General features: G+C 34.9%; 1 protein-coding gene across 1 annotated transcript; it reads left to right on the top strand.

Moving 5' to 3' along the window:
* Positions 1-7168: 7168 nt before the first annotated feature.
* On the top strand, positions 7169-8440 carry LOC149163579 (F-box only protein 6-like). Its single transcript, XM_089429179.1, has one exon. The coding sequence runs from the start codon at positions 7169-7171 to the stop codon at positions 8438-8440; it is 1272 nt and encodes a 423-aa protein (XP_089285305.1).
* Positions 8441-13032: the final 4592 nt, after the last annotated feature.

Raw genomic sequence — 13032 nt, 5'->3', positions numbered from 1 at the left:
AGTTTCAAAGGAGGAAGTTGAAAGTGTTATCAAATCAATGGCAAAAGATAAGAGCCCAGGCCCGGATGGGTGGACCATAGAGCTCTTCCAACATTTCTTTGAACAAATTGGGACAGAATTAACAAAGGTAGTGGAAGAGTCTAGGAAAAGAGGAGAGGTATACAGCCCCTTCAACACAACCTTTATAGCACTTATTCTGAAGAAGGAGAATCCGGACACATTTGAAGACTACAGGCCTATATCACTATGCAACTGTATTTACAAAATCATTGCCAAATTGATAGCAGTAAGGATAAAACCAATTCTTTCAAGATGCATCACAAATGAGCAGTTTGGTTTTTTGGATGGTCGCCAGATACACGAAGCTATAGGAGTGGCACAGGAAACTATTCACAATGTCAAGCAGTTGAAAAGAAAGGGAGCAGTGATAAAAATTGACTTATCAAAAGCCTATGATAGAATAAACTGGGTTTATATAAGGATGCTTCTCACCCATTTAGGATTTAAATATGAATTCATCAGATGGATAATGGGATGCATCTCCAATGTAAGCTTTGCAATTCTAATAAATGGTGCAGCCTCACCTTTCTTTAAAAGCTTCAGGGGGTTAAGACAAGGTTGCCCCTTATCACCCCTGCTCTTCCTACTGGTGGCAGAAGGCCTGAGTCATCTGATCCGATCAGCCAAAAGAGAGGGAGCAGTAAAAGGATTGGAAGTAGCAGTCAACATGTTTATCACACACCTCTTGTTTGTGGACGACATCTTACTGTTCACTAATGGAAGCCTAAATGAAATTAAGGAATTAAAAAATATTCTGGATCTATTCATGAAAGTGACTGGAACGCAAATAAATTACAGAAAGTCCCAGCTTATCACTGAAGGTCTAAACAGGAATGAGAAAAATCAAATCTCTGCTCTTCTTCCCTTTGAGGTGCTCAGCATGGAGAATCCTTTCAAATACTTAGGCTTTTGGCTGAAGCCTAACGCATATAGGAATCAAGACTGGAACTGGCTGGTGGCCAAAATTGAAGCCATAATATCTCAATGGAGTTACAAATGGCTCTCCCAAGTAGGAAGACTGACTTTAATCAAATCAGTGCTCCTAGCCATGCCAGTCTATTAGGCTGCATTAAGATGGGTTCCAAAGGGGATTCTAAGGAAAACAAATAGGATTTGCAGTAGGTTCCTCTGGGCAGGCCCAAAGGAGGAATCTGTTCTTCCATGGGTAGCCTGGGATAAAGTAGCAAGACCAAAAGAATGGGGTGGATGGGGGATAAAAAACCTCACAGATTTCAGTACATCTCTGGCAGCAAAATTAGGATGGAGAATAATCAAAATGGAGAATCTTTGGACAAAAGTGGTAAAAAGGAAATATATAGACCCCACTCCATTAGAAGAATGGATAAGGAAGCCAGTTAAGAAGGAGAAAAATGGTTCGGTGGTGTGGAAAGCCACTGTGGAGGCTTTCAAGGTGATAGAACAAGGGCTGGCATGGCAGATTGGGAATGGGGAAAACCTGAAGGTTGGGAAAGATCCTTGGGTTGGATGCAATGAAAAATATGCCCTCTCTCCAGGTCTAATCAGACATCTAGAATCAAAAGGTATCAGGCACCTAAGTCAAATTGAGAAAATTGGTTTCTCAACGATATGGGGGCAAGCCTGGAAATCTGGTGAAGAGCTAGGCCTTCGCCCAGCCTGGTGGAACGAATGGAAGGTATACACTGAGGAATTAACTCGGTCTAATGTAAGGATAAGGGACAGACAAGATCAGTTGGTCTGGGCTCACGCGGAAAATGGATCGTACTCCCCAAAATTCGGATATAAATATCTAATGAACAGAAAAGGATGGGGAGACCCATAATGGTGGGACAAGCTGATATGAAAACTAAAATGCCCAGCAAAAGCTAGACTCTTCCTTTGGTGCATTCTAAAAAGAAAAATTCCTCCTTGGGACTTTCTTCAAGGTATTTACAAACCAGGGCCGGGGAGATGTTCTCTATGCAAGTCGGATTCTGAAAATATAAGCCATATATTCCTCGCATGCCCTTTTGTCAAAACAGTCTGGGCAGAGGTCGGGAAACTCATTGGAAAAAGGATTGAATGGGAGAGGGAAAATGTTCAGGAGGTATGGGATAAATGGTGGCACAATTATCCCGATGGGAAAATGAGGAATCTTCCACCTATCATATGCTGGGGAATCTGGATTGCAAGAAATAGGAGTATTTTCATGGAGAAGGAAACCACAGCTGAATCAATTGCAATTCAAAGTACTGCTATCCTTGAAAATATCCCTGATTCAGAGGAAGGAATTAATACCAGGCAGATAAGGGAGGAGCAGATCAGAGAAGGGATTCCATGGGCATATTTCGACGGGGCTTCTCAGAACAACTCAGCAGGAGCAGGAATGATTATCCATTTAAGCAAAACCCAGTCTTTAAAAGCATCTGTAGGGCTAGGCACAGGGACAAACAATTATGCAGAACTATCAGCCTTAAAACTCCTCCTATGTTGGCTTATTCATAGGAACATTCTCACAGTTCAGATCTTTGGAGATTCTTTATCTGTTATTAATTGGGTCAATGGTCAAAGTAGATGTCACAGTTATATGCTCAGACCTTTGCTAGAAGAAATTATGTCCTTGAAGATTTCTTTTAATGTGTTTTCAATCTGCCACATCTACAGGGAGCGAAACGTTGCAGCGGACAACCTTTCTAAAGAAGGTATACAGCAAGTTATGGGCAGTTGGAAAGTAGTGGAAGAAGATCAGGGACAGATCCGTGTGTCAGATCAACCTCCATACTCTTAATATTTCCTATCTTTACAGTTATATAGTCTTCTTATGTTTTTGCATAAACAATTGGAACTTACTGTTTTTTGTTTGAACTACTTGTTGACAAACATCGCCACAGTTTTTTGTTGAATGTCGTTTCTATTTTCGTTTTGGGTTGTTTTCCTCTTAAGAGGAGGCCCAGGAAATAGTAAATGGACATAACCAGATGGATCACTTTCTTTTGGACTGTTCTTAGTTCTTAATGGGCTGAAAACGTAACTGTATTTTTACGTTCTTCAGCTGACCTTAAGCCAGATTTTGAGATACAGAAAGGACTGTTTCTTTTTGTAGCAGCTCTATGAGTTCTTCATACAGCAAACGGAATGCCTTTGGCATATACTTGTAACTTTTTATGTTTAATGAAAAGTTCGCTTTTTTCCTTGGAAAAAAAATATACCTAGGGTATGGCTTTTCCTTTTAAAAATTTATTTTACAAATGTTTAGTTAAAATAAATATTAAAATATTTTGGAGCAAGATTTTAGATTCTTTGTGTTGAATTAAGTTTTTTCCTTTGATTTAAGAAATGTCATTGGCTTTAGTAAAGAGTAAAAATGTCTAAATTTTTGCTTAATTTGGGATTTTAATGTGGTAAAAAAAATATTGTTAAAGGTAAATTTATGATCCATTCAAATTCACTTATATGATAAAGGAATTATTATACACATGAGATAATTTACTATTCATTCAAATACATAGTCATATTTTAATAATTAATCTTAGTCCATTAATAAGATTAAAAAGTTGTATATAATTTAAGATTGACCAAAATTATTTTTGTTATTTTTTGAGAACGTGACATACTTACACTAGGCTGTAGAATTCGCTCTTGGCACAACAATATAAATTTTCAAATTATTATATATATATATATAATTTATTTTTTTCATATTTTTAATATTTATTAATAATAATCTGTTATTACTTCATGTTAATTATAAAAAAAGGTTACTTTTTTTACAATTTTCCCATAATGTTCATTTAGTAAAAATGAAACTTGACATATGAAATCTTCCAAACTTTAGACACCGTAGCCAAGAAAATAATGTTAAAGTTATATGTTTCACTTAACTTCTTTATAATTGTTTTTAGTGATTATAACACTTCAAGAAAGTGACATTGTTTTTAGTGATTATAACACTTCAAGAAAGTGAAGAATTAAGATGGCTTGATTATTATTATTAGTGCATGAATAATATTTTAATGTCTACGATATTAAAAAATAGTTTATGAGATGACTTAAAAATAATTAAGGCATAAATAATATTTAAAAAAACTAATTACATTTGTTATAATTTTTCCATGAAAATGAAACGTCACATATGGAATCCTACAAACTTTAGACACGGTAGCGAAGGAAACAATGTGAAAGTTATATGTTTCACTTAACTTCCCTATAATTATTTCTAGCGATTATAGCACTTCAAGAAAGTGAAGGATCAAGATGGCTCTATTATTATTATTAGTGCATGAATAATATTTTAACATTTACCAGATTAAAAAATAGTTTATGAGATCACTTACAAATAATTAATGCATAAACATTTAAAAAAAACTAAGTACATTTTTTTATAATTTTCCCATAATATTTATTTAGTGAAAATGAAACTTCACATATGGAATTCTAAAAACTTTAGATACGGTAGCCAAAGAGACACTTAACTTCCTTATAAATGTTTTTAGTGATTATAACACTTCGAGAAAGTGAAAGATTAAGATGACTCTATTATTATTAGTAGTACATGAATAATATTTTAAGGACTACAAATGGATTAAAAAATAATCTATAAGGCCACCTAAGAATAGTCTATCATTGCAATAACCTAACCTTAAATAAATATATAATTAACAATTTTAATTAACATTAAAAGATGTGAATTCTTGATCAAAGGGTATGGGTCATGACCATCCATACATAAAATGATTTCATTGCAGCTTCCCCATCGCTTAAATTCGGTTGCACAACTAATTCGGTTTTATATGAGACTTTTGTTATCCATATTGTAGATAAATGTCTTTCAGATTAATCACATCATTAAGATTTGGTCAACGTTTTGAACCAACTAATGTGGTTCATCCTCAGGGCAAGGTGAAAAAATCATACAATCTTTAAGAATAAATAGCAGGGATGCATCATAGCCCAGGGTTAGTTTCTACGGTGAATTCTATGAGTAAACATGCGGTGTTGCGATTGGTTCCCCTCTTTCCCCTATTGTTGCTAACTTATTTATGGAAGATTTTGAGTCCAAGGCTTTAGCCTCAGCTCAATTTCGCCCTAAGAAGTGGAATAGGTTTGTTGATGACACTTGCATCATCTGGCCCCATGGTCCTCAGAAGTTGGATCTGTATCTGAACCACCTTAATTCCCAATCCGATGGAAGTTGAGGTGGATGGATGCCTTCCTTTCCTTGACATTCTCCTCTCTATAATGAATGATGGTTTCGTTTCTCACCAAATTTTTCGCAAAAAAACTCACACGGAACAATACCTTCATGCTGGCTCTCATTGTTTTCCTGCTAAAAAATTTGGTGTTCTCAGCACCTTGGCTACCCGGGTTTTGAGAATCTCTAACGAAAACCACCTAGAGCAGGGAAAATCTCATCTCCTTGAATTTTTTAAAATTAATGGGTACAACAAAACTCAGAGCCTCAAGACCTTTCAAAGAGTCTGTAAAGGACCTTTTGTTGATCATATCTCGAAGGTTCATCTCTCGTATATTCAAGGGACCACAAATAGGATTACCCATATCCTTAGAAGGAATAATGTGTCCTCTTTGTTCAAACCTCTAAGGACCATTAGAAAATCTCTTGGTTCGGTTAAGGACCCTATCGACCCAAAGGACATGAAAGGAGTTTACCTTGTTCCATGCTCCCGCAGTATTCCTTATAGTGGAGAAACGGGTCAATCAATTAACCAGAGGATCCATGAGCACGCTGCATACATAAGACACAATCGTTCTCGCTCTTCGGCTCTGGCTGAGCATGTAGAGAAATCCAAACACCATGTTTGTATTAAGGATTCCAAAGTCATTGCTAGGGTTGATTATTTCCACCATAGGAAGCTTTGGCAGGTGATCGAAATTGAAAGGAATGCTAGAAATCTCAACAGAGAGGATGGTTGGAGAGTAAGATTTGGATTCCAACCCTCTACTTATGATCCTCTTGTCTTTGTCTTCCTTGTATTTTTTGTCCCTCCTCACCCCCCTTTACTTTATATATTTTACCTTATTATTATTTAACATAATTATAATAATTCTCAATCTCTAAGTACTTTATTTTAAAGTAAATTCCCTCCTCTCATTTTCTTTATATATTGATAGCATATATTATCCCTTATCTTTATTCATTTCCTAACCCTATTTGAACATAATTAATACTATTGAACTCTTAATTGCATCATTAGCATATAATATTTTGAATCTAACTCTTAACACCTCATTGCTTCATTAACATATAATATTTTAAATCTTAAATCTTCTTTACCTTAAATTCTTTATAGTATATCATAGATCTAAACCTCATTGGTATTTAATATTTTTATAATCTCCTAACCACTGTTGTTAGTGATATTTATAGGTTATTCTTAACCATCTTATTAATTTTTGGAGTATTCTTAACAATACTAATCTATTATTAAATCTATAATAACAAATAATTCCTATCCCTTTTAGAATATTTTGAATCCTACTCTTAACTACTCTTAACTTTATAAACTCATTATTAATTAAAATTATATAACAATTATTTTTATTTTATTATTATATAATCTCCCATTCTCCTTTTATTAAAGAACTTATTCTAACTTTCTTAACAACTTATTACTATTATTTATCCAAACAACTAATTTATAACTATATTTAAAATAACTAAAATAATAAATAATTCCATTCTAACTTTTTAGAATTTCTATTTACCTATTTAACTAATCTCCGTGGGTAGCTTTTCAACGGCTAGTTTTTCAACCATTAGTTTTCAACCGCAGGTTTTCAACTGCTAGGTTTTCAACTGCTAGTTTTTCAACCGTTAGTTCTCAACGGCTAGTTTTTCAACCGCTAGTTTTCAACCGCTAGTTTTTCAACTGTTAGTTTTCAACCGCTAGTTTCAACCGTTAATTTTCAACCGCTAGTTTTTAACTGCTAGTTTTTCAACCATTAGTTTTCAACGGCTAGTTTTTCAACCGCTAATTTTCAACTGCTAGTTTTGGGCTATGATGCATTCCTGTTATTTATTCTTAAAGATTGTATGATTTTTCACCTTATTCTGAGGATGAACTACATTAGTTAGTTCAATTAATCCTAAAAACATTTAGTTTCTCAAAACAGTTGCACCACCAAAACAAAAATGGAAAGGGAAGCTGCTGATTTTCACTGGAACGATATTCCTGAGGACTTGCAAAGGAATATATTTGCGTGGTTACCCGCAGAATTTGTCTACAGGTATCGGAGAGTGTGCCAAGAATGGAACGCCATCCTTTCATCTAAATACTTCTTAACTAGTATATGGGCAGAGACACCCAGCAACAGGCAGCCATGTTTGCTACTCTGCTATTCGAGTGCGGAAATTCCTTGTCTGGCTTTCGATTTCTACAAATGGACATGGAAACCCTGCTTCTCCCTTGGTTTCCTAACAGAGGAACTAGGGCCCCGCGTCGGCGCTGTTACAGTCACCTGTAGATCATCAGCGGCAAGCCTACTCTTGGTGAACTTCAAGATCCTTCTACGAAGGTATATGCGCCCCGATATTCGCGTTTGCAATCCCTATACGGGGACTTTCATCAACCTTGCCCCCATGTCATTGATAACGACCATTATCGATAAGTCAATCGTGGTTGATGGCCACGGGCAACCGGAAGACAATTTTAAAGTGGTGGTGTTGGGGCAAGCCGAAAGGGCGGCAGGATGTTTAGTGGAACTCTACGATTCCAGTGAAATTACATGGAATATCGCCGGACGTCTTCCGCCTGACTTGAGATTCTTCGAGGTACAGAATTTTACAGTCAAACGCCGGATGGTTTATTGCGATGGTGCGTTCTACATTTTAGGGCACCTTCCTCAGGAACCGTTGGGTATTGTGGGTTTCAGCATGCCGTCAAATGTTACTAGAGACGCAGAAACGCCGGTGCCCCTACTTCTTGCGCCCTTCCCTGAAGAGTTGCTTAATGATCGCCTCTCCTCACCTCGGCTTGTCACATGCGGGTCGCGGTTACTCGTCGTTGCAGCAATGAGAGAAGGGATTCGTATTTGGGAGTTTGAGAGTGACCACCGCCGCGCCCCAATCGGTTCATCGCCCTGGACGTGGAAGGAGATTGCAAGGGTGCCTGAATCGATATGGGAGGACTTTAAGACTATGAGGTTGGAGGAGAGTAGGAGACCGCCGTGGGAGGATTTTAGGATTAACGTTTTGCCCAGCATGGATGAATGCTTTGATTGCATAGGGGTGGGGGATCACCTCTGCCTCTTACCATGGTGGAACTGTTACATTGCCAAACTGGAACCAGAAGTAGCGCTTGTTTATAATTTAAGGACAGGTTCATGGAGGTGGACTCCTCCATCTCCAACGGAAGGCAGGCATCCAATGAGGGTTCTCCATGGCATGGCTTTTAAACCGTTTTGATTTGTGAAAAAGTCTATGTTACCTTTTCGAATTGCGGTTCATATTCAATTTTTTAAAGCCTTAGTTTGATAAGGTTTCCAATTTGTCTTGAAAATTAAAATTATAGAATTTTTGGCGAGATTTTAATAGGATTGGGCAGTTTCAAGATTTTGGCTATTTTATGGGTTTTTAATGGTGTTAATTAATCTATTTCAACAGACAGAAACAAAAACAGTATTGAAACACTGCTATTGCCAGATTTTTTTAAAAAATGATGGTTAGATTCTTAGCATTTTTTTTTGTTGTTGGGGCATTTTTTAATTTCATGTAATATTTTTTTTTAATTTTTTTTCAAATCTAATAAAATTTTATAGAATGATAAATTTGGATTTTGCAATTTATATATTTTGAACATTTCAAAAGAATTTAAAAACACGGTATTAAAATGCATTTTAAATATAAAAATTATACAATTTCATGCAGATTTTTATAATTAAATTCAGTAGAAAAAATATATATATAACAATTAAATAAATTTATATAGAACTGAAAAACAATTTCTCTTTCTCTATCTCTTAAATTGCTCACTTTAGTTATTTATTTCGAACATATACTTTTTTATTTAATATCTAATAGTTAAACTGTTCCCATGTCATCTGCAACTAAAGAAACCACCCCTCTATTTATTTATTTTTTTCTTTGACAATAGGAGGACAAATGGGAAAGACCGGACAAATCGAAAAGACCATAACGACAAATCTGAAAGCCCATATGGTGTACCATTAATTCCGTGAAATTCTAATATAAAAAAGTTTATTATTTATTTCAACGTAATTTAAGATATGATATTTCAAGGTAAAAAGGTTTATTATTTATTTCTACATGTATTTTAAGATTAGATTTAATAATGATAAGGTTTTATTTTTATTTATTTATTATTTAAATATATGATAAATATTTATTGTGATGAAAGGTGTTTTAGTTTAATATGTAAGACATTGTTTTGTAGTGTAAACATTTTGACTTGTTAAAAAAATATTCTATGTTAAATTAAAAATCTAGATTACTAATTTTTATATCAATTTTTGTTAGGTATAATGTTTGGAATAAAAATAAAAATAATCTTATGTTAAAATAATAATTTTATATTATTAATTCGAGATTTACCAAGCTCCTAGAGAGATCAAATCTCTAGAAATTCAAATATCTTAAAATATCTTATTCTATCTTAAAATATCTTATAACTAGAGAGATCAAATCTCTAGAAATTCAAATATCTTAAAATATCTTATTCTATCTTAAAATATCTTATAATTTAAGGACTACCGATCTCCAATGGAAGGCACAAATGCATAAGGGGTTGGTCACACATCCTCCATGGCGTGGCATTTAAAAGTCTCTATTATCATTTTGAATTGTGATTCATATTCAATTTTTTATTTTCATGTTATATTGTTTTGGTTTCTTTATTATTATTTTATATGAAATTTAATACAAAAATTGGGAATGGTAATTCTTTGTAATGGTAAGTTTGGGTTTTGTAATTTATATATTTTTAATATTTCAATTTTTTAAATATACTATATTTAAAAATATGTTTTAAACATAAAAATGTAAATTTTTATAATTAAATTTAATTTTTTTTTTAAATTATTTAATAGTTAGATTGTTCAATTTTATATGCAACTAAAAAACAACTTGTTTAAGAGATTCCTCAAAAACCTGTTCAACAATCGATTCAACGAGTTGTTCAAAGTTCACCCAAGACCTCTGTTCAAACAACTCCTTCACAATTGCTTCCAAGTTTTTCTTAGCCACCTATTCCAAGAGTATCACAAACTATCATTCTAGTAACCCCTCAAATATCTATTCCTTAGACTATTCAGGCCACCTATTCCAAGAGTATCACAAACTATCATTCTAGTAACCCCTCAAATATCTATTCCTTAGACTATTCAGGCAATCCTGCGGGCTTCTGCTTATCAAATTGTTCTGGGAAACCTATTGTTGGAGCAATGCAAACACCTTTTCAAGGTCAATCTTATCAGGTTCAACCTTTTCAAGGACAAGTTTTTCAAAGTCCACCTTTTCAAGGCCAAACTTTCTAAAACCTGCCTTTTGAGGGTTAATTCTTTCAAAGCCAGCCTATTCAAAGTCAATTTGTTCAAGGTCAACCTTTGTAAGTGCAACCTAGTCAGGGGAAATATTGCATAGGTCAAATGGGTCAAGCTCAACCTTTCCAGATTCAACGATACCTCAATCATACTTATCAAGTCCCTGTTCAACCTCAACCCGTTATGATTCACCTTGGCTATCCTGATGGAATTCCAATTCCAACTGCTCAGGCTATTCCAGGATATCCTAGAAATCTACCTCTAAGGGTTTGTCTTAACATGCAAGGTTATCAAAATTTATCGCAAGACCCAATTATTGTTTATTGCAATGCTAAATCTACTAGATTTATCCCATTTAACTAATGATCTTATTTATTATTGTCCTTTTTGGTCAGCAATTCCTACCAAGTTACCAAATTACATACCCAAATTCGAAGGTAAATCAAGAGAGGATCTACCCAATCACATGATGAAATGTCATCTTTGGTGTGCATCAAATTCCTTGATCGACGATTTCATCCATCTACGCTTTTTCCAATGAAGTTTAACTGGTTCAACAACTAAATGGTACATTGAGTTACCATGTGCCTCTTTCCAAAACTTTAACTCTCTAGAAACAAAATTTTTAACCCACTTTCAGTTACCAATCTATTATGATACCAGTACTGAACTATTGACTTCTTTAAAAAAATCAAAGTTGACCCACATCTCCTATCATATCCATGAATGGAGACGTAGACGACGCTTAGTCAAAGTTTTCATCCCATATCAAATTTTAGATGAGTTGTTTGTAAAGTCACTTCTTCCCATTATCACGTAATATGTTTCCAAGGGAGGTGTCATTATGGAAGAGCATGTAATTTCCCGTGCCCAATAATTATACTTAGTCTACACTCAAAGCACTTTGTATGAAAAAATCGTGAATTTATCTCGCCCTATGGGTGAAACCTTTATTACATCTCCTACATGATCAGGATCTAATGTTTCCGATGGCATTATAGGTTCAGTTAGCGAAAAATCTAAAGGAAAAAGGAATATTTCGAAAAATACTCAGACTTTAGCCATACAACATACACCATCTGAAAGCCTTCCTCCTCAAATTATTTCTGAGTTTAATTTCGTAGAATCATCAAATGGAAAGACAAAATCAACCGAGGGTGAAAAGAAGGGGAAAGGTAAGTCTAAACAAAATGCTACTCCAAAAGAGAAACCTGCTAAATTTGATCCTACCAACGAAAAATGAAAATCTCGCTATCCTTTCCTTATTTGCAATGAGGATCACTATACGAAGGAATATCCACATTAGGCAGAGCTTTCTAAATTAATTAAAGGTTCTCCAACTCTCGTTGTTTTGAAGGATCCATTTCCTTCTCAAGACAACAAAATGGTTTTTCATAACACATTTTCCTCTTCCAAATCACAAGATATCCTAATGATTTCTTCGCAGGAAGGTCTGATAGCTACGAGATCCAAAGATTATGGATCAAAGCATCCTGTTGAAAATGGAAATGAGGCTAGTTAATATCATCAACCTTGCAATCCAATTCCTCCTTATCTTTCTGAACCATTATAGATTGGGAAGACATGATGATCCGACCACCTCCTAAGGGTGTGCTTCAGAAATCAGCTTTCAACCCGAATGCTACAGGTGCACAAAATTATAACATTGTTGAAGACCTATCTATGTCTCCTTCCACAATGTCAGCTCTAGAAGTGTTGCAAACATGCCCAACATAGTGAAAGAATTTAATTTCGGCTATAGGATCTATTGATCCACAATATTCTAACTAAATTATCTTTGATCTTGAGAGTCATATCCTGTGACACCCTTAGCAACTGGAAATCCAGATTCCAGTTTTTGTTAAAACTAGACAAGTATTTTGTACAGTTGTTAATGAAGGAGCTTCTACATGCATTATGTCAATTGCTTGTTGGAAAGTTTTACGCTATCCAACCATTAATCAATATCCTAGTACTCTGAAAGCCTTTGATGGAATAGGTTTTCGTGGGATCCTTCATGATTTTCCCTTAGAGCTAGAGGGAAAAACGGTCGCAATTGAAGTTGAAGTTGTAGATGCTCAGCTAGATTACAACCTTTTGCTTAGTCAAATTTGGACCTATGCGATGTCAGCAATAGCCTCGTCACTGTTCCAAATGATAAAATTTCCTCACAAAGGAAAAATTGTCAAAGTAGACCATTTGTCTTACTACACTTCAAACCCTAACTTTGCGGAGAGTATACCTTTTGTTAGAAAAATGAATTTTGCGTATGAAGATATTGGTGTTGGTTTACTCAAAGACTCGTCACTGATGGGAACCTTTGCAATGGCTCCACCGTATTTTCATTCTTATTTTGTCAATGTAAACATGATTAAATCAAGCACTATGCAATCTCCTGATCCATTCATAGTGCCCTTAGAGTCTGAGTTATCCTCCTATGGAAATGAGATGCCTTTGAGCCCTTTTGAATTGTCTTATCAAGCGGTACAATCATTTTTC

This window comes from Pinus tabuliformis, chromosome 5_1 (assembly GCF_031772625.1).
Source record: "Pinus tabuliformis cultivar Carrire ecotype Pingquan chromosome 5_1, CPIR1, whole genome shotgun sequence".
NCBI classification, from domain to species: Eukaryota; Viridiplantae; Streptophyta; class Pinopsida; order Pinales; family Pinaceae; genus Pinus; species Pinus tabuliformis.
The sequence above is the reverse complement of the archived record's forward strand: the minus strand, read 5'-3'. Positions and strand labels throughout refer to the sequence as shown.

Bases quoted from the DNA above. Each gene is read 5' to 3' on its own strand.
- LOC149163579 (XM_089429179.1), top strand. From the start codon at position 7,169: ATGGAAAGGGAAGCTGCTGATTTTCACTGGAACGATATTCCTGAGGAC.